The sequence below is a fragment of the Dipteris shenzhenensis genome, chromosome 15 (genome assembly GCF_047967505.1).
Source record: "Dipteris shenzhenensis isolate YYH24624 ecotype China chromosome 15, Dip_SZ_1.0, whole genome shotgun sequence".
NCBI classification, from domain to species: Eukaryota; Viridiplantae; Streptophyta; class Polypodiopsida; order Gleicheniales; family Dipteridaceae; genus Dipteris; species Dipteris shenzhenensis.
Genome location: NC_141610.1, coordinates 39,350,954 through 39,373,976, shown reverse-complemented (window position 1 = coordinate 39,373,976; position 23,023 = coordinate 39,350,954). Strand labels below are relative to the sequence as shown.

Here is a 23,023-nt window from a genome sequence, read left to right as displayed (position 1 = left end):
TGGGACCTTTTAGACAAGAGTCCCTCCACTTTTCGGGGGGACTTCTTGGGTCTCTACCTATGTAGATCTTAATAAGACAGAACTATAGGACTTGATGAAGTAGCTGAGTGAGTGAGTGATTCTATCCTAACTCATAATCACCCTCTAAGTACCTACAAACTCAAGCAGTTGAGATGTACCCCCTTTCTATCCTAGAACTCAAAAATCACTAGAGTGCTACTGATTGTATTGACTCGTTGGACCACTTCTATTGATTGGCTTCCCTGTGCTGGCCTAAGTTGGCCTTCCCAATTGCTTGGAGTCAGACTGCTTCAACTATCAAGGTTGGTCTCGATTTGGGCTAGGGGTATACTTAACCTACATGCATGATCTTGACCCAAGATAGTTGAGATAACCCAAGGTCAACATCCCATCATGTTCTAGCATGCCCTTACCCTTGCACTCCCTAACATTGTACTCCCTCCTCCTCTCTCCTCCTCCTCCTCCTCCTCGCTCCTCCTCCCTCCTTCCTTCTTCTCTCCCTCCTCCTCCCTCCTCCTCCTCCTCCTCCTCCTCCTCCTTCTCCTCTCTTGTCCCTCCTCCTCAACCCTTACCCCTCAAAGTCATGAAGGAGACTAGCTCTCCACTCCTCAACATTAGACTCCTCCTAAACCCTGCAACACTCTCTGAACCCTAGAACTCCTAGATAGCTCTCTCAACCCTGCAACCCCCTTCTAAAACCTTGAACTCCCATGGAGGTGAGAGCCTCCATCCATCGTTGTGATCAAGCCCTCTTTCTCACCCATCCTTGCATGAGATCTACTATGCACGCCGTAGCCTACACCTCTCACCGGAATATGACCCTAGGACCTATGCCACACTTGTAAACACCTATGCTGCAATGAGCAATGACATGGGTCCAATGACTTTTTTTCTTCACCTAGTGTGCTTCCCTACAAATTGAATAGGTCTTCACCTCGTAGGCACTTCCAAGACATTGCCCTTCTCCTTTTCACTTTTCTTCTACCCCTTCTCTACATGAAAAGAGAGGATAATGCATACATGTATGCAAGAATTAGAGGAAAAACCCGTTTTCAATAGAAAGCAGCTCACTTGGAGTTTCCTCTCTCCACTTGCAGAATGTAATGTCTCCTTGTTTGGAGTTTTTGGTATGTCTCCTTGACCTTACATGGACAAGTATATTCCAATTCTTTAACTCAACAAACTTGGACATGCTAGCATAATGTGCAACAAAAAGTGATTTGGCCAACTAGGGTGAGGACCAACTGACCAAATTACTTTCTTTTTCACAAATTCTAGAACTAGAGTTTTCTCTTTCTTAGGTACAACATTAACAAACCTTAGTGACATCTTGAGGGGAGTTTCTGGCTAGGCTCTTCAACTTTTTGACAAGTGGATACCAATGTAAACAATCAACAATAATGAATATAATATGATGTTTTGCAATACAAAGCGATTTGGCCAGTTAGAGTGAGGGCCAACTGGTCAAATTACTTTCTTTGGCATAGAATTAAAAATTATGCAAGAAAGCAATTTGGGCAGCTAGAGTGAGGCCAACTGACCAATTGCTTGCTTGTGCACATATTTTAGAATTGGAATTTTCTCTCTTTTAAGAAGAACACTAGCAAAACTCAAGGACAACTTCAAAAGATTTTATGGTTGGCTCTTCAACTTGGCATTCACATTGCAATGTAAAAAACACTATGATGCCAAAAATTGATATTTTTTATTTGGCATTGGTATTGTTTTCCTCTATGTTTGATAAGAGTTTGAGTATCAAGTGATAGCCTAGTGGCTCTCACTTATCTCTATTTTCTAAAATATTGTATGGGATCGAGAGGATGAGTGGAATGGATCACTGTAAATACCATGTGTATGAATGATAAATACCTTGGTATGGGGTGAGAGTTATTTGTGTATGGGATATTATGGGGTTTTTAGAAAATAGGAAGAGTGAGTCATATAAAGAGGTGGGCTCATGTCCATGTGTTCCAATAATATAAGAGAGGCCACATGCCAAGTGTGTGGAAAGCATGTGGAGGAGTGTGGAGTCAAGAGGAATCCTTCTAGAATTCCTATGTGGAATAAGGAGGACGTGGACATATGGAAAGGAGAGGGTCCCTATGGGCTCCATGTGGGGAGACTCTTGACTTTCTCAATATTTTAAGAGTCTTGAGCATCTTTTGATGGGACCCATGGCAAGAGTATCCAAAAAGGACATGGATGGTGACATATGGGCTTATGTGATTGATGGGAAAAGGAATCTACAGGCAGCAATTGTAAATGGGTGAAGGAGGGTGACAAAATCTCTATAAAAGGAGCCCTACTCTCTCTTGTTCAACATCTCTTCTACCATTAGGCCTCATGTTGCTGTAGCTCTAGTCTCCTCAAGCCTCTTCCATGAGCCTTCTCTCCCTCTTGTAGATATTCTCTTATGTAGACTCTTGAGTCCATCTCTCTCTAGTTCATTCTCTCTCTATGAGTAGTCTTGGAGCTTCCACTCCCTCTTGTACGTATGAAACCTCTTCTTCTCCCTTGTGTTTATAGTATTTTGAGTTGCATTGGAGTGGAGTCTCACTCTATTGGTAATGAAGGCCACTTCAGGTTCTCTCTCTTGAGTGTCTCTTTCCTTTTTCCATTGTTTTCTCTTCCAAAGTGCTCAAAAGTGTTGTCTATTCGGCCGCTCATTGCGCATACATGGTTTATCTATTTCCCAAGCCACAAAGGGAGCTCTTCCTTCCCTCCTAGGTGACCTCTATGGGACTTGGATCATTGATGAAGTCTCAGCATGGAGGTAGTATTCTCCCATGTCGGCACCAGTAGAAGGAGTAGGTGTTTTTCATGATAGTTTGACGCCCTGTCAGTATTTTGCTCATAACTTTTTGCTCTGTTGTTTGATTTGGACGAAGCTTATATCAGCGCGAAGTTCTCTTTAAGGAGCACCATCCTATGTCTTCAGTTATTGTATTAGATTTTAGACCAAATTTATTATTGTATTGTGTTTGAATATTTTATATCGTGTCTCTGCTAAAAGTTATGGATCTCTGTGTCTTATGACAATTTGGAGAGTGTTTTGAGCTAAGTGTAAAGGTGTCTATGAAGGAGGTGCAATGTTTCCTTGGAACCTACCCATCTAACCTAATCAGCCCCTTCAAACTCCTCGATATATATTAGTTCATGTCATGTTGAGCCATAAGATCTTCTTTCAACAACGTATTGCTCTTCTCTTTGGCGCAGACCGGCTTGCTGAGATTATGGCCTCCGCTGATCCTTTCCTTCTCCCTATGCTTGAGTACAACATCACTTGGGATGTTACCAGCTTCATTCTCATATAAGGGAGGATAGTATGGTGTGGTCTCTTGGTATAAAAGCTTCTTTTAATGTCCCCTTCCCAGTGATGAATATCTCTATCACTCAGTTCGAAAGTAGTAGGAAGTGAAGAGGTGCGTGAAGTTTATTACCCCCAACTTCATGTCACATATTTTGGTGGAGACACCGGGTATGTTTGGTATTGGATTCATCCCACCTTACTAAATGGTCTCGGGTGTACTTGATTGCATGTTATGCCTGGTATAGGCATGTGTTTTCTTATGTGATAAAGAAGATGCCCGGAAAAACTCCGTTAGAAGAGATTGCAGCCCATTTAAGAGAACTAGAAGATTGTGAAGGTGATGCTCAAGCTATTCGCAAGGTCATTATGATCATATCCTTCATGTCACAACACCAATAATGTCTATATTACCACAACATGCAATAGAAAGTGATTTGGCTAGTTGGTAACCGGCCAAATTGCTTTCTATTGTGCATTTGTGGGAGAAATGTATTTGTTGCATATGCTCCACTGACACTTTTGAAAGAACCTATAGTAGGCTTTGTTAAGCTCTTTCTATGCTAGGGATGATGGAAGGAGGGAGGTTTGGGCCACAGGGATGAGGGTCAAAGAGAGGTAGGGTTTGGGAAGATGGTGAAAGGGGGGGAGGTATATGTTAGAGGGATGAGGGTGGAAAAGGGATAGGGTTGGAAGATGGTGGAAGGTTTGAGAAACTAGTGGAAGGGGGGGATGATAGACCTTAAGAGGAGGAGTGGGAGCCAAAAATCTCAAGATTGTGGAAGGTGGGGAGCCAAAAATGGTTCAAATCTCAAGAAAGGTATAAATATTAACAGTGGTAGATACGACACGTAAGGCCTACCTAGCTATGACACATGCCAGGTGGCACTCGAAGTCTAACTAAATTCCACACGTGGAAATTACGGCATTTAACGACAATATACATGCTTTTTGAGGAGGTCCTAAAGGTGGCCTAGTTTCAGAGACCCATGCTATTTTGTCCCTTTGTTTTTAAAAGTTCCTTTGTTTTCACTACTAGTGCTCCCTTGTTACTTTCTTGCATGTTGTTACAATCTAAAAAGGAGGTCCAAAAAGCTCCATTAAGATCACCACCTTTGCATGCAACCATCCTACCCACTAAGTTCAACCACCAAAGTCGTTCTAAAGGAGACTCTTCTCTAAACTAGTAAGCATGTCTATTTCTACTATAGCTAAGCTTTGTTCCTTTATTTTTTTCCATTCATGGTCTTCCAAAGGAACAAGTTAGAAACATTAGCAAAAACTTGCATTTTTCTAAAAATGTGTGATAGGAAAGAATTTACTTTGTTGGGCGATTTCCAAATTGCCCAAATCACTTTCTATTGCACAATTTCTCCAAGTGAGCTTTTTCCACATTTCATCCTTCTAAGTCTCCTATTCTACCCTGTTTTGTTGTTTCTCTACTTGTCAAAAATGGAACAACTTAGGCACATAACCAAGAGTGAGATAAGTGCAAAAGTATGCATTTCTCTATGGTCTTTGGAAAATTATGCTATAGAAAGTGATTTGCTTTGCTGGGGATTTTCCAACTCCTCAAATTGATTTCTATTTCCTAATTTATATAACTAAGTTTTTTGAAGATTTTCTCCTTCCAGGTCTCTATTTTGCCCTGTTTTCTTGGTCCTCTACTTGCCAAAGTGGTATTTGCATAATACTTACAACTACATGGAAGAATTTGGATCGGTGTGAGATAGTGCATTAGAAGTAATTTGGTAGTTTGGGCATGTTCCAACACCACAAATTGCTTTCTTGTGCATATATTATATTTATTGACCAATTGTCTCTCTATGTAGGCCTGGTGGTTGTCTAGAGTAATGGCAAGGACAAAATAAGCTGCAATATGAAAGGGAGAAGGACTAGGTGTGGCAAAAGCTACCACAACACCATCTTCTTCACCTAAAAGGAAGGATAATAGAGAGAGAAATAGGATAATGCACAAGGAAGCGATAGACATGGCAGAAAGGGAAAGCCCATGCACATCCTCCAACAAGAAAAGACAAGGATATTCAATAGAGCGTGAGTATTTTGAGAGAAATCAGGAAATCTCAAAGGACAATTGGATTCGCCATGCCGAAGGAATCCTTCTAGAGGTTGGTGAAGGAAGTGTGTGACAACTAGGATTTCATTATTACATCCTTTCAAGACACAATGCTAGTTGTTGTTCATGCCCTATGGGTTATAGTGATGGTCAAGGGTTGTTGCTCATGCTCTATGGGTTGCTCATGCCCTAAGGGTTATAGTGATGGTCAAGGACATAGATCCTCTCAAAAGAGTACATTATAGATATGACAAGCTATTGAATCCTATAGATTAGATAGATATTTTCCCCCCCTTTTTAAAATTATTATTGTTATAATTTAAGATAAGGGACATACTATATATACCACCAGCAAGGAAGCTAGTAGATGAAGAAATTAAAGTACAAGAAGGTTACACATAGAAATAGGTCTACCTAGTTCAATAACACATTTGGGTGTACTGACCAGTTCATTGAGAACATGTTTCACCTTATTGAGTAGGCTATTATAAAGAGATTTCAGCAACATGGTATTCAGCATGAAGAGATATTAAAGAGGCATTGCAGTGGTACTTCTGCATTTTGAATATTTAGCATCAAGAGGGACCAGAACTTGAAGATGAGATCTAAGTTCTAATTCAAAGAGATCGTCTACTATTAAGAGAAGACTATTTGCAAATTATGAAGAGGTGATGCAAATGCAGAAGTAAAAGAGAAAAGCATACACAAGATAAAGAGACAACATAGGATCCAGAATAGGATTTCTGCCCATTCAAGGAGGGAGTGTCATGACAAGAGGAATACTAATCTAGGATTAGTAGACATTAGAAAATTATTATATATTATTTGCCGATGTGTAGCATGTATTTGTATTTATGATGGTCATCATTGACCAAATTGTGATGGTGGTGGAGATAGGACTAGTTGAGTTGGAGCCACTTCTTTATATGGCATCAAATTTGGACATGTGACACTTATATTGCTAATAAAGATGTGCACCCACATGTCTAGGCCCTAGGGGAAATAGGAAGGGAAGGGAGCATTAAGGTCCATTGAATGGTAGATGCATGTATCATAGGCTAAGGGTAGGTGTAAATGGGAAGATGGAATTTGAGTGATCTTAAGGGACATTAATGAAAGGGTATCACCCTTTCATTGTGAATGTCATGTAGCATTCTCTCTATCCACCTTGCATTAATTCGACATCTCTCTCCCACCTTGCATGTAGGTCAAAAAGAGAAACAAGTATTCTCACGAGGGTGCTCTTTTGCCATTGGAGGGCCAATTGGCATTCAAATTCTGCATGCTTTACACACACCAACAACCACCATCAAGTAAAAAGTGCATGTGTATCTACTAATGTGCAGCTCATAGAGGAGGCCGGTTCTCAGTCAAAGGCTGTTCTTGCACTAGAGGTTGAACATTTGATGTACCTAGATAATTGTCTGAAGTATGCTCACCACTTGGATGATCCTCCTCTACTTGCTCCTCTACCATATCCTCATCCTCCAATACCTTTTGCTCCTCTTACCTTCTCCATTTGCACCATCTCCTTGAGCATGACCTCTTTATTTGATTTTGATGTTTCTCCCATTCTCTTCACTCTTGGAATAGGAAAAGCATACTAGAGAAGTTTTGATATGGGTCTAGCTCTAAAGTAGTACACATAGTCTAAATTGTAGCTATCCTCCTTCAGCTATCACAAAAAATAATGGGAAGTCAAATTTTTCATCTTGTATCAAACTTTTGTACATAAATTATCCAAGGTGGAAAGCTTATGGTTCTTACAACATCTGGTGGCTTCTATTGGAAAGAATTGTCCAGTATGTACTATGCATGGATCAATGCTCTCTACCCATAAGAATGTGCATCTTGTTGCTATGGTATCTGTACACATTGTAACAAACTCCCTTTGGGTAAGGTTAAAATACTAATTTTCAAAAGACAAAGAGGTCAATTCTTACATCTAAGTGAGTAGGCTCGATAGGCTCTAATAAATTGATTCGATAGACAAATCCAAGTTCAGGGTCTTACATCCAGCTGAGTAGGCTCAATAGACTCTAACAAATTGACATTTGGGGGGCAATGATGATCCAAAGCATCAAATAATCCCCTTAGACACCTACAATTGAGTCTCTTCTTGTAAAAAGTTGGTTTTAAACAAATCCTCTACAAAATTTCAAAGTTGATGTAACAAAGATCACATATAGGTCAATCTCTCTATGAATCCCCACGGGGGAGTTGAAACATAAACTATTTTTGCTGAATGTCAATTACTGCCAAACTCTATAAAATTTCAAAGCTAATGTAACAAAGATCACATATAGGTCAATCTCTCTATGAATCCTCATGGGGGAGTTGAAACATAAACTATTTTTGCTGAATGTCAAATAATGCCGAACTCTTGACTACAACAAAAGATGCACACATAGAATAAACTTTCATAACTTAAATGAAACTTAAAAGCTTGTGTGTAGCATAGTTAAATACTCACTTACTTTGACTGGTAGCAGATCCACTAAAGCAAAATCACAATATTAAAACCACTTGGCAATTTGATCAGCTCGTTCTCTTGGATTCCTAAACTTGAGGAAGATTGTATATTTATAGTATGTTGAATTGACTCTAGAAACTTGAACATGGTGCAAAAACAATGAGCTACTAAAACATGATATAAGAAAAACATGGCTAATTCACATGCTGCAAAATAAGGAGGGAATTACTAGAGAGCTACAAGGATGATGGAATTCGAGACTTCCCCATTTATATACATTAATGCCTTAATACCCTTGCCCATGTCAAGCTCTCTGATTGACATAAATCTTATAGATTTATCACAATCCTTGACCCTAGTTCTATTAATCTCAACAAAATCTTCATATGCTACCTTGGCTTTAGTGAGAAGTTCAGTGGAAAGCATTTATGGTGAAGCTTCTTTTGGGTTCTCTACACATCAATGCTAAGAATTGCTCACCTATCTTCCTAACTTTAATATTTGAAATTCCACTCAACCAACTTAGATGTGCTCAATGGCTTTCGCCGATTGTATGTTATGTTCATATGTCACTCTTGTTGCACGCTTATTGTTCTCTTCATTTGTTTCCTTTTCTGAGCAATTCTTTTCCATTGATTGTTACAAGAGCATGGCAGATGCAGTTGCAACCCATCATCGCTTGATTTCTCGTCACAAATGCTTGAAGGGTATTGACCTCAATAACCATGAGTGTGATAGAGGAGTGTAATTAAACATGATCACAAATTCACGATTTACCAAAACCATAGAAACCAAGAACAAGGAAACAAATGGGGGAGAGAAGAGAAAGAGAGAGCGACACTACATGGGGTCCAATCTGGCCCCCCTAGATGGTGGCTTTTACTTCCCATCTACAGTATTTATAATTGCGATTCCAAAAAGCAAAGAGCCAATAATAGTACATCCAAAAGCATCCCTTGTCCACAATTAGAGGGATTGCTCAACATAGCTCCACGAGCTTAAAATATCATAAGGCTTAATATGGCCTCATCCACAATTAATAAAATAAATTAGCCCATGGCTTACTATTCATTACTTTACAATATGACCCATGGCCTTTGGCAACCATTTGATACTTTGATCAATCCAAATCACCTTCATCATCTCTGTTCCTCGTTATCCTACTCATCATTTGTACTCAAGCCACCAATTGTGTTAGTTATTACAATCCATTGATGAATCATCACACCAACTAATCCCAACATAATTGTATGCTCAATATACAAACATCAAAATACACACCTTGTGACCAATTGCAATAACACCAGTAACACTAGCGACATTAGTATTAACGTGGAATCACCCACAATATTAAGCATCTAGCCTAGCGAAATACATGTAGTTAGGTATCCCCAACTAAACCCCACAAAGCATCCACTAGGACTGTCGTTGTGGCTGGTGCGCTCCTATGGAATACTTTGCCATAGTTACACTTGACTAAAATAAAATAATTTCCATAGCAAGAAATATTGGAAACACAATTCCATAACATCCCTCTTGCTTGGATTGCAACTACGCTCAGTTGTGCATCTAACTTTTTGGGTCAATGAGTAGAGATGTGAAGAGTACTCTCTTGGATGCTCATCAAGTATCATCATGGTCAAAAAAAAAATTTGAGAGATATTAAGATCTCATTAACCAAGAGATAATGAATCTAGCCAATTCAAAACTTATGAAAGATTATTTTTATTCTTATCCTGTACCAAGAGAAAGTACTATACCGCATCCATTCATTGCTTATGTTATTTTGGTACAGGTCCACAAGCACTATTTTTGTCTTATACCTCAATATCTATATCGTCCCATACCAGTATGATATTGAGAAATAATAACAACTTCTTTTTCCTTATGATGTGATAGCAATAAGTGACATATACTATTTTGTAATCAACAAAAGGGTATATGTATGTCATTGTCTAATCACACGTCAAAGTTTCTGATTTAACATGGTAGCTAGTAATGATCCAATATGTCTTTTCTTCACTACTAGAAAATACATAGAAGATATTATCTGACATACCAACTATTTTTCATTATCTATAAAAGCAATTTTTGTAAGGAAATTACTATAGCAAAAAGCTTGCCAATGAACAATCATGCCTACCCTCTTGCTTAGCAAAAATGTCATATGCCTTTTCTTCTCTTTAATTAAGTAGTAATTGTATTTCTTATTTCATACATACCACATGACATACGTCTTCTCATCCTTATCAATGTACATAATCATGCTTATTTAATCATAAATAACTCTTAGCTCACCTAGATTATCCTAGATCCTATATAGGCTATCATATTTTATTCTCCTTTTCAATATGATCTATCACTCTTCTTCAAATTCAATTATTCCCTTCCGTCACCATATCATTCTTTCTTATCTCTATATGAGTACTTCTATGAGAGTAAGAAAAATGAAAATATGGGAAAACAAAATATGGGAATAGATATGTATCTCCTTTGTCCTTCCAAATCTTTGCTTGCTTGGTTGAGCCCCATTCAACTTTATTTTGCTTCTCGTTCAATTGTCGATCTGATAACTTTGTGGTTCAAAAGAGATTCCTCTAGAGTCTCTCTTTCATCGTGACCTCATCATATACAACTTAAGAAAAGCAATTAAGTAAAAAGAAAGAAGAAGGATAAAAGATCTAACTAGACATGCCTTGGTCGTTGTGTCACAATGCCTACTAAGCTGACAAGAGAAATTACCGATTGTTGTCAAAGAAATAACATGCATATAGTGCATCTATTTGTCCTTGTTTCATCTGCAGCTCTCAATTCTTGATTTAGTCCTATTGCTTTCCTTCAAATTAAAAAGTCGTGTTCTTTTGCTTAGGAGAGCGACATCCTTGTTGTGATTTTCATGCGACTTCCATTCTTGAAATCACATGATGCTACTATTATGTCAAATACCATTCATTCTATAATAATATAGATCTTTAATGTCCTCATGCCCTAAGATTAAGTCATGTCTGGTCATGGTTGCTCATCTTTCTATCCAAAGACTGCTTCTACCAATTTATTGATAGTAGGCAACCAAAAGAAATAACCATTAATTTCTTATGTCAAGTCAAAATATAGTGATCCAACCACTCAAAAAAACCGGCGCATACCCTTTGAACAAGCTAATGCGAGTCATTTTTGTCAATTGCAATTGTAGCATCGATTTTCAAAGAATCTGTGATAACTTTTGCATATGAACTCAAAACCTAGCGATCAAGTAGTCGAAATGACCAGGAAGAACATTTTGAGAATAAAAGTGTCTTTAGATTGCAAAAAAATCATGTTGCTTGCCTCCCACAGTTAGGCTAGAGCGTAGCTAGGCTCTAATACCACTGTTACAAAAATCAAAATTAAATATGATCACAAATTCATGATTTACCAAAACCATAGAGACCAAGAACAAGGAAACAAGTAGGGGAGAGAAGAGAAAGAGAGAGTGACACTACATGGGGTCCAATCTTCCCCCCCTAGATGATAGCTCTTGCTTCCCATCTAGAGTATTAAAGCAAAGAGCCAATAATAGTACACCAAAAAGCATCCCTTGTCCAAAATTAGAGGGATTTCTCAACATAGCTCCATGAGCTTAAAATATCATAAGGCTTAATATAGCCTCATCCACAATTAATGAAACAAATTAGCCCACGGCTTACTATTCATTACTTTACAATATGGCCCATGGCCTTTGGTGACCTTTTGATACTTCAATCAATCCAAATCACCTTCATCATCTCTGTTCCTCGTTATCCAACTCATCATCTGTACTCAAGCCGCCAATTGTGCTACTTGTTACAATCCATTGATGAATCATCACACCAACTAATCCCAACACAATTGTATGCTTGATATACAGACATCAAAATACACACCTTGCGACCAATTGCAATAACACCAGTAACACTAGCGGCATTAGTATTAACATGGAATCACCCACAATACTAACCATCTAGCATGGCAAAACACAGGTAGTTAGGCATCACCAACTAAACCCCACAAAGCATCCACTAGGACCCCCGCTGCGTTCGATGCACTTTTATGGAATACTTTGCCATAGTCACACTTGACTAAAATAAAATAATTTCCATAACCAGAAATATTGAAAATACAATCCTGTAACAATGAGAGACTCTTTCAATGATACCAGTAAACGAAAAGCACATACCAATTCAATAGACTCAGCGAAGCACAATGACATGCCTTGCTAGAAGGCAAGACAACATTGCATCCCAGTTTGCTTGAGCGTCTAGCTCTGGATTCACATCTTGGAAAGTGATTCTCCTCATTTCCACATCCCTCATGGGTGTCTTATGCATCTTCTTCTCATTAAAGACCACATCATGGCTTTGTATGATTTTCTTTGCTTCTGGATCCCAGAGATGATAGCCCATCTCTTCACTTTCACCATAACCCAAAAAGATGCATTTCCTAGACTTAGGATCTAGCTTCTTCCGAAGTTTTTTGGCGCATTTGCATATGCCTCACACCCAAATATACGCAAATGAGAGTAAGAGGGCTTCTTGCCACTCCATGCCTCTTCAGGAATACCACCATCCAAACTCTTACTAGGTGATCTATTGATCAGATCCACTGCAGTCTTCATGGCCTCAGCCCAAAAACCACTAGAAAGACTTGCATTAGAAAGCATAAATTGCAACCTTTCTTGAATGAACGGTTGGACTAAGCTTGACTGTCCGATTGAGATATATCCATAATTGTAAAGTGTAATCCAAATGTTAACCAGCTACTTTACACGATTTCCTACAATCCAGTTAAAATCGACCGGCTACTTTACAAAATTCCCTAGTCGGACTATGGACGTAGTAGAGTAGGGCAGATTCGCGCGGACTAGCAGAGTAAACCAACACCCTTAGATTGCATCTAGATCTAACTGTTACATTTTGATCTTGATTCTTCGACGGACAAATGGCACTGCTCATGCGTTGTTAGAGCAAGTTTTCGATCGTGCAGCTAGAAAGAGGCGCGCAATGCACGGCATCAATCAATCCATTAGAAAATCCCATGAGCTGCCGGGTGTAATGCCACCTTGTGTCAGGACACGTCTGCAAGCCATAGACGGTCCGAAGTCGTCGCTGGGTGGTGGTCGAAAACTGGGGAAACCAGCTCCGGCCTACTGCTCAATTCTGGGTTGTCTATACCTGAATTCCTCGCCCCTCCATCATAGTCTAGACACGTGCTTGTCTTCATTCTTTGAAAATCTTCACTTCCCATTGATTTCTTTTAAGAGGCAAGCGTTTAGAACTATAATCGCTTTGAAAATTTTCACTTCCCATTGATTTCTTTTAAGAGGCAAGCGTTTAGAACTATAATCGCCAACAACAAATTTTATCACGAAACCATGGGCCTCCAGTTGCTTGGCACTTCTTTCGCTGCAAATGTTGCACCACCGTCCCACATTGTTGCGTTTTCAAATCCAACATCTGGGCGTAGCTTCAGTTTCAGCTCAACTCGCCAACCTTATAACGCGCGGAAAGTTTTTAGCTCCTACAGTTCTCACATTGCAGTCCTAGAATTTTCTGCCTGCTGCTGTTTCGTCTCCTCAAATGGTCTATCTCTGAAGCAGCGGAGAGTCAGCCACAGGTGGAACGCTATGACGAACTTCGAGGTGGAACAAGAGTCAGCTTTGTACGATGAATTCGTAGAATTCGCCATTCGGGAAGTTGGCCACTATGCACAGCTTGTGTCCTGTCCATTTCAGGTAGGTAATAACGTCATGCAGGCCAAGAAAACTGTACGTTTAAAAATATTCTTTTGTCCACAGAGACAATCCTTAATGTGGCTGTCAGTATAAGGTCGAGGTTCGGAGCCTTTAGGCGAACCAGACTACAGGACCTAATAAAAAAACACAAGTATCGTCCAGAGGCTTTCTCCTTATCCCAAGCTGGGGGACCATGAGCAAATTGTCCAGAGTGTGGTGAGTGAAGAAAAGCCAGTCTGGAGAACCTTATTATAGATCACTTTCAGTGATGACGGTCAAAATTTGAAAACTATTCTTTATCAGCAAGATTTTAGACATGGTCTTAATGCTAATCGCTGCTCTATCATGGGAGCATAGTCTTGGTAAATCCCTCCCTAGTCCGGCTGTTCCTGTTCTATTACCGGCTGGTCTAGTGGTCAAGCCAGCTTTTCTAATCAAATAGACTTTGCGTGACATCTACAACAGTGGAAATGGTGGTATAAAAGGAGGAGCAGGAAGAGATTGATTCGGTGCATTATGCCCAACAGGCTTATGAAAAGGAAGCAAAATAATGACCTTCCTTTGAAACTGGTCAGATCTGGCATAACTGCAGCAGACCAGTGGGGAAAGAAAGATCTTCAGGAGGCCTTGTGGCCCATGAGACAAAGTACGATCCAAGAGTAACTCATACAAGCCATTGTGGGCTGAGGCAAAGGGCTTTCTAGGGCCCTTCCTGAGTGGTAAGCTAAGAAGCTCAAAAAGAAACCCCCCCCCCTCAAAAGTCAAAACTAGTACTCAAAATGCATAACCAAGCTCCATGGCGGCTCTTTGGTAAGAGGCAAAGATATCTCGTATCTGTATCTGTTAGGTCGTCTCACGCTGTGGGGGAGGCATGGTCTCCGTGATCTTTGTATGTGCTGAGCCATATCAAGAGTGACACCTTGGCTCGGGCGGTCTCCTCTAAGAAGAGTTGGGGTGGGCTGAACCTCCATCGTGCATGCTTTGGTCGACCTTTGCATCGAGCGTGGTCTCTATGTCTCTGGCTCCACCACTTTGCGTCGTCTATCCCCATTGACCTATGCTGCCCTCATGTCAGCTATTCCTCCTCTATTCCACTATGTCCCGGGGCTGACTCAAATGCATAGAAATCTGAGACATATGGCTGTGCTCAATCTATCTCTGTCTCTTGTGGCACTGTCGATTGGTGTTGTCTGATCTGGCGCAACATGATCTTTCTATGTCGCCACATCTCCATCAGATGGAGACCAATGTAGAGTTGGTCCTGAAAGTGGATCAACTGAGAGAGTGGCCCAAAACCGTGTCCCTCCCAAAAGAGACAGTGGTACTGTCCTTGAATCTCATAGTAGACTGGCCAGGTACATTGGAAATGCTCCTTTGTCTCCACCTCCGCCATTGTTTATAACTTGCAGATTCGTTGCTCTTTAGGCATGCCAATGGCTCTCCTTGCCTCGATTCTTGGCTGATGGAATGAGACCTGCATTTGTCGGATGGCAATCCTCAATGCGTGTTAAACCCATCTGTCCTCCAGATAATGGGATTTGATAATCACTTCATCCTCTAATACTCTCAAGAAGTGGTTGTGGTAGAAGTGAATCTTGTGGGAAATTCCTGGTCCCCCCCAAGACTGGGATGTATAGAGTTGGAGTAGATCCAACCGTATAATATGGTTGATCTCATCTCGCGGGATCAGGAGAGACAGGGCATCCAAGCTGTACTGGAACGGGGAAGGCGGTCCATTTGAACGCGCTGATTGATAAACCATTTGAATATGCGTGCAAAATAGGCCATGCTAACCCCTCTCTTGGCAAGCCGTCTGAATGACTAGTGTGTCAACATCGGTAGTCTCCAACTAGGCAAAGTCCAAACCTATTGAAGATATGCTACGGCCTGGAAGATGGCATCAATCTAGAGTGGTGTCATGGCGAACTTTGTCTGTACAATTTGATGAGGGACCGAGGGCTTAGTCTGAATCATCTTGGACCCTATAATCTATTGTAACCTTTTGAATCTCGGTCGATAGGTCACTCCCCTAGAAGGATGCTTCATACATGGGTGCGGGTCTCACAAGTATATCAAGTAGCCATCCCTTCGTTTGAGGGTCCTAGAAGTGTGCCTGAAAGCACTGTCGCTCTAGCCAACCCAGAGCTCCCTGTCCTCGTTAAGTTGTGCCTAGGCTACATGAGTCATTGTGAAATTTGGCCCTGTGAAGACTGCCCCTAGCTAGGCGTATGACTACACAATCTCCATCGGCTCCCCTTGGTAAGTGAAGCTGTGTCGATGAAGTACTGCCCTTGATGTGTTGAAAGTCATAATCTTGGTCCTACCAAGGTAGACTGTCAGGTATCTTTTTGCAAAACCCCTCTAGGGCCTCTAGGTGTCTCTGTAGGCTTGCCGCTGATGAGGATATGAGAACTATGTCATCTGCGTACAACTGCATGATTGAACCTCTGCGTTAAGATCGAAGCCAAGTCTTCATGTCGATGTGCAAAATGCTCAATCCACAACCCCTCAGTTGTGGAGCCGGCACAAGGTAGCTCGCACATTTTGTGTAGTGAACAAGATGGATGTGGTGGGTTTGGGTAGAGAAGACATATTAGGTGATGCATGGATCGAGACGTCGTAGCACGATGTCGTGTATGTGCGAGACCCAGATTTGTGATGGGGGTGGGTGGCTTTCCCTTAGAGAGAAGGCCCCATGCAATAGTGGGGTCTCCTTGAAAAGATTGGGTGACCTCATCCATCATATGCGAGAGGAAAGCCCATCTCTTACGGCGTGTCAAGTGATGTGCGATCCACTGCACCTTAGGCGTCGTAAGGTGCCCCAACGCCAGCTCACGTATGAGGTGAGATCTCATCTCTCGGCACTCATTATGAGATTGTGGGTTCTAGGACAACTTCCCAGCCAGGGGACGTGAAACCGGCCTTCGGGATCTCCAAAGGGCGGTGAACAATTATTAACCAACAAAAACCATGATTTCAGCAGCTTAGAGAAAGCCAACCAGAAAATAATAACAACCAACAAGTAAATAGCAGAAACCAAAATCAGGAGCTAGATCGCCCCTGTTTGCACCCGACACCAGATTGGCCCTAAACTTAGTGCCCCTTATCTTTATCTTTTATTCAAAGGCTTGCAAATGCAGGAATAGCACCGCGGTGCATTAGCCAACAGACAGCCAACTGAGTAATCCGATCATAGGCACTTCCATCCTGATATGCAATAACAGAAAAGGCATCCTAGTCCAGTGCAACATTCCATGGTAGCCCTTGTTCCGAATCTGGCTGAGGGTTCTAACGTGGCAGCTCTGATACCCACTAGGGGAATCCTGGCAGGAGAGAAATTAGTGCAATCTGACTTGGTAGCTCTGAATACCCGTCAAGGGAGTCCTAGCAAGTCAGAGGCCAGCAAAACAATTCAATATGTCTTGGTAGCTCTGAACACCCATCAAGGGAGCACAAAGCAAAAGGATCTGAAGGTTCTGGGAAAGCTCGGGAAACCCTGGAAAAATCAGCAAGCATGGAAAAACGAAATTCCCTGGCAAGATCTCTGGCACGCTGCCAGGTGAAAATCAGCAAAAGCAACCTGGAAAACCTGCTAGAAGAGAATCACGAAGTCTGGAAGCAAATCGAGTTGCCTGGAAGCTCCAAACTGCTTAGAAAAGTGCGATTTTGATAGGCACCTAGCCTGGAAAGCTCCTGGAAGAAGTACGAATCAGATTTGGGCCTCTGGGAAGGCATGAACAGTAGGCATGCTGCAAAAACGAACTGATCTGGAGGCTCCTGGCACAAAAACGAATTTTTGAGCTTCTGGCAGCCATGGCAGCCTACCAACAGCCCCTAGACTGCCTTGGTAGTCAAAAATCAACAAACTGATGTGATAGAATGGCCCCGGAGCTCTTTCCCAGCCTATGACTTGCCTCTCCCTGTTCTTTTGTGGTCCCAAAAACAGCCCTGAAAGCAAAATTCGACTTTTCTGCTTGCTTCCAAGGCAGCTAGCCAAACGTGGCTGCTAGAGCTATTTTTAGCTAAAGGGATTTTACCCCTCTCTAACCTTCAGTCCCTTGCCTTGGCCATGGAATTAATTGCACTGAAGCGTCCTTTGAACTGTTTTAATCAGTTGGAGGCTAGGGTAGTCACCGTAAATTCCTAAAACTTAGAAATTCAGGTCCCCGTGACAGACCCTCCTTGAAACATTGCAAATGTCGCCATTTGCACTGAACTTTTTGCTTTGTTCCGTTAGAACCTGTAGCAAAAGTCTCAAAGCAAGTAGAAGGTCAAAGCCTCAGTTAGTTCAAAAACACAACCAGGCATCCTTCCACAAATAGTAGACATACAGGCTCAGACAGACAAGATGCTCCCTATGGCCATCCCGTAGGACCCACATAGATGATTTATCCTCTCATGAACATCCCGTATGACCCAAAGCACGAGGTACATCAAGAGCATACACAAACACTCAATGCATGCAGACATATAGTCAATGTGTACCTTCATATGGCCATCCTGCAGGACCCATACATGTTTCTCTCGATGTACTACCCACTTTCATATGGCCATCCCTCAGGACCCACAACTAGTGGTGCATCATGAGTATACACCAAAACACTTCATGCACGTAGACAAACATCCCTGCTTTTCACACATGTTCCTTTCAATTATTTACCCACTTCGTCTTATGGCGGACTGTCCAAATCTATCTTGGTAGCTCTAAAAGAGTCTTGGCAGGAAAGAAACCATCCATAATCCGTGGTATATCAAGAACATATCACACAAGTTCACAAGCCAAACCACTCATATTCACAAGAATTTATTGAAAGTGAACCAACCAGTTTGGCATCAAGTGCCATCAGAATCATGTGGCAATGACTGTAGTTTACCACTTCCTGTTTTTGTTCTAGCAGGTAGGCCATCTTGCTTCTCGACAATAGCAGTGACCGCAGAATGCTATAGGGATATTCCCTCCGATGACATGTCATGTAAGAGCGGCCATTACAAGAATGTGCCACGTGCACGACAAGACTGGTGTTGCAGTTATACATGATTTGCAAAGCCATGGATAGCAAACCATATCCAAGCACAAAACCATCTCAATAGATTTGGCAGACTATGCCATTTTCTTACATGTACCTGTTTATTCAAGATACAAGATAAACAAGATATACATGCAATATATGATTTGATAGAGCTGCAAGTAACCAACTCATATACCATGTACGGATAGTCTGACGGTGACTAGCACATTGATCTAGAAGTCCCACAACAGATATACTGTCAGCAAGTGGTACCTCGAGTGAGACTGACAATGTCACCAAGCGACTTCTAGATATTAGGAGCGGTCTGAACCAAGGGAGTGGAGGTGCTACCGCCCTCTTGAGCATCAGGCAATGCTCCAGAGGCACGCTCTGCTGAGCTTGAATGAGCCCCAACCGAAGTCGGCTCAAATTGAAAAGCAGAGTTGCATCAACTGAGGTGAATCTGCCAGTTCACCCTCCTCCATCCACATCACATCAGAATAGCAACGAGGAAACTCTACCACTGTGTGCCAATAACTGTTTTTGAATCAGCATGGAAAAACGAAATTCCCCGGCAAGATCTCTGGCACGCTGGTAGGTGAAAATCAGCAAAAGCAACCTTGGAAAACCTGCTGGAAGAGAATCGCCAAGTCTGGAAGCAAATCGAGTTGCTTGGAAGCTCCAAACTACTCAGAAAAGTGTGATTTTGATAGGCACCTGGCCTGGAAAACTCATTGAAGAAGTGCGAATCAGATTTGGGCCTTTGGGAAGGCATGAGCAGTAGGGATGCTGCAAAAACAAACTGATTTGGAGGCTCCTGGCACAAAAACGAATTTCGTTTTTGAGCTTCTGGCAGCTGTGGCAGCCCACCAACAGCCCATAGACTGCCTTGGTAGTCAAAAATCAGCAAACCGATGTGATAGAATAGCCCTGGAGCTCTTTCCCAGCCTATGACTTGCCTCTCCCTGTTCTTCTGTGGTCGCAAAAACAGCCCTAAAAGCAAAATTCGACTTTTTTGCTTGCAGTTAGCGAAACGTGGCTCCTAGAGCTATTTTTAGCTAAAGGGATTTTCACCCCTCTCTAACCTTCAGTCCCTTGCATTGGCCCATGGAATTAATTGCACTGAAGTGTACTTTGAGCTGTTTAATCAAGTGGAGGCTAGGGTAGTCACCGTGAATTCCTAAAGCTTAGAAATTCACGTCCCTGTGATAGGATGTGCCATAGATCGAGTTGTGGGGAAGGATCTGGTGGCGGCATCCTAAACCACTGATACTAGAGTGATTGAGGCATGGGTGAGGTTTGCATCATCTTCAAGGGAGGTCGTTAGCTCACACAGCAAGTGGCTCATATAAACCACATCAAGGGCATGGTCAAAGTGTTGTTGAACACGAGTGGGGATAGGAGGGTCCTGTCCTGTGGTTGGCATGGTAGTCAAGATGCTGAATGCCATATAGGAGTGGTCAGCACCAGTGGGGGGAGGAGGAACAATAAAGTCATGTACATGCAACATAAAGGGTGGGGAGCCCATTAGGTAGTCCACTATACTCGTTCCCGCCCCATGTCAGAAACAACTGGGCCCTCCGGATGATGACCATCTATGAAGATCGTTATATATGATCAAGTCGTGCACTAGTGTCGTCCATACCGTGTGACATGGGGGGCATTCTCGCTCTCCCAAGCTTAGTTGGATCTATCTTTGGTACTCCGAGGGTATCAAATCCAAAGTCAAGCAAATCCACATGTCTGCTCCTCGTACGCACTTTAAAGTTACCTAGGAGGAGGATCTCCCCCTGCCTAGATATCACCATATATCTTCTTGCATGGGCTATTACCCTTTTTGGTGTCCTCGTGTGCATATGATGATGTGCCAGGGGGGAAGTTGTTGGTCACGTGTCAAGCGACTGGACTCGTACCCACATGTGTCATGCATGCTCCTCCTTCCGCATCACAAATATAAGCTGTCTCAGATGTGATCTAAAGAGAACTGCCACTCTGGAGCTCGTATCCTACTGTCTCTCCTCATCTCCTTTTTGTGAGCTCCTATCTTGTCATTGTGGGTAGTCCCCTCTCTAGGCTCTCATGTGTCTCAGTGTAGAAAATCACATCTTTGTCGGTGTAGGTCTCTAAGAAACCCCCCCGCCTTCCATTCAGTGTTCTTGCTGTAGGACTGTGAAACCGGCATCCAAGAAAGTCCTGATTCCCTTCAATGTTGTTCTCATGCTCATGAGGGTCGACCTGTCCGTTATTGTCCGGAATCTCACTACCAATGGCCTTGTTTGCACATCGGCCTTGCACCCTCGAACCTGCCTCACAAGTAAGGTTGACACCCATCTTGTGAACAGGGCTTTGGCGTCTGCCATTGGGGTATCGCCTCCCGCTAGACCTCCGAGTAGGACATTTCAAGACTTGCTGTTTCGTCTCTTGTCCTCCTCGAGGGCATCTAATATGAACTCCTTCGTGGGGGCTGATGTGCCTTTTTTAAACCAGCTCTTTCCACTCCAGCATCTCCAATTTCCCATTGGTAATTTGCTGCATGAATTCAGCATGTTTCCCTTGAATGGTGGCCTGCATAGCTGCCATCTCTTTTCTGAGTATTTCAGCTCATCCATTGCTTTGCATGTCCCCTCCAGAGTCCCTTTCATGTCTCTGAGTGCTGCAATTTGGTTGCCATTTCTTGCATCTTGCCTTAGAGGCTAGTTTTGTCTAATTCTAACGCTGCATTTTCTTTCTCCCATGCCTCTCTCTCGGCCTTCTCCTTTCTCCATTCTTCCTGCATCTTTCCCCCTTGTTTCTTTATTTCGGCCAATGTCTTGTCCACGTGTGTTTTCTCAGCTAGCAAGGCCACATTTATGGCTTCCAAATTTACAATTTTCTCAATCAAGACTAGGCAGATTTTGTTGAGGCTGGCAAGGACATTGGATGCGGCCTTATGAGGTGTCCCTGTCATGTAAGCTGACATAGCATTCTCCAAGGCTTGTTTCCCGCAAGTATCCTCTATCGGCATAATGCACCATAACCTTCTAGAAGCTTGCAACAGATTTGCAGCAAGGTTAAGGGCAGGGTGGGGCCTTTTACAGGCTTAGATCTGGCCTGGATCTGGCTAGACTAGGTCGGTTATATGGATAGATTGAACCAGAGTTACAGACTAGTCCGTAAATGGCACGTACAGACCAGCCTGTGGAATGGACCTATGGGAGCTTTTCAGGCTATAAAGGCAGTCCTAAGCCCTCATTCAGGAGGACTAGTCAAGGGCATAGCCTCGAAAGTGGTCCCTCCCCACCAGCCCCTGCTGACCTCTCAACCTTCAGCTCCCAGTCAGATTCAGCCATGAGCAGCCAGCTGTAGCCTCTTCAGCCAATAGATCCAGCCTCTTCACTGGGGTTAGAGATGTTGAATTCAGCCCCTTCATTGAAGGAAGCCTACAGTTATAAGTGGCCCGTTGGTGATTGCCAAGGCCTACTAAATAAAGATAATAGTTAGCGTATACTCATTCTTCTGCTGTTTTAGAATCATGTGCATTATATGATGATATACATGCCAGCTCTCTCTCTCTCTCTCTCTCTCTCTCTCTCTCTCTCTCTCTCTCTCTGTTACGCTCTAGCCGAGGTAGCATGACCTCGGAAGAATCAGTTGACATTTCCCTTAAAGGATCTATCTTTGTAATATATTTGTTTGCGCTTCATGTAAATGATCGGGAGGGAATTAATGTCAAGGTCCTAGGTGAGGGCTGATAGCACCAGGCTAGGTAGATCTAAGGCCAAGGGCCTAATGCAAAGGTTGTGCCTAGGGGCAAAGAATTTAATGCATCCCAAAAGAGGGGTGAAATGTTGCATTAGAAAGGCCCTATATGGATGACATGTGGCATCTAGATCTATCTAGGGAGTTGGGGCTTGTTGAGGCTAGAGAGAGAGAAGAGAAGGATTTTCACGTATGATTTGTATCGGGATTTCTCTGTCTGCTCGTGAGCTTCAACAAGATTTGGCTGGGAGGTTATTCATGGTGCTGCTCCCGTGATCTGCAGTAGAAATTAGATATTAGTGCCTTACATTTGGTATCAGAGCCCAAGGCTACGAAGTGGAGGGGATTGCACGACGATGACGAAAGGGCAGCGTGAGCTCGAGGTGCAGGCCTGGACAGCCCTGGTGGCTGACGACGGATAGGCAAGGAATTAGACCTTCACGTGATGGACAGCAGGACTGGAGCATAGGTGGCGAGGCGACGGGCTGACCGCAACGACGCTGCGACGTGACGACGAAGCTGTTGACGATGCCCGTGATCGATGACGCTCCCGTAACTACAACGGAAGGGGGGGCGTAACAGTAATTCGAGAATTAGGCAGGCCCTTCGACGTTGACCGACCTCAGATCAACGGAGATTCCATGCGGTG

The 23,023-nt window shown here is 42.5% G+C and overlaps 1 protein-coding gene across 8 annotated transcripts in view; it reads left to right on the top strand.

Moving 5' to 3' along the window:
• Positions 1–13,232: 13,232 nt before the first annotated feature.
• HY2 (phytochromobilin:ferredoxin oxidoreductase, chloroplast / phytochromobilin synthase (HY2)) overlaps positions 13,233–23,023 on the top strand; it is a 53,582-nt gene continuing 43,791 nt past the window's right edge. For all 8 annotated transcript variants that reach the window (XR_015542276.1, XR_015542277.1, XR_015542275.1 and 5 more), the window contains exon 1: positions 13,233–13,627. Coding sequence is in view for 1 of the 8 variants with exons in the window: in XM_087386571.1 (XP_087242697.1) it covers positions 13,268–13,627 (360 nt within the window). In the remaining 7 variants the exon portion in view is untranslated. The remainder of the gene's footprint in view (positions 13,628–23,023) is intronic.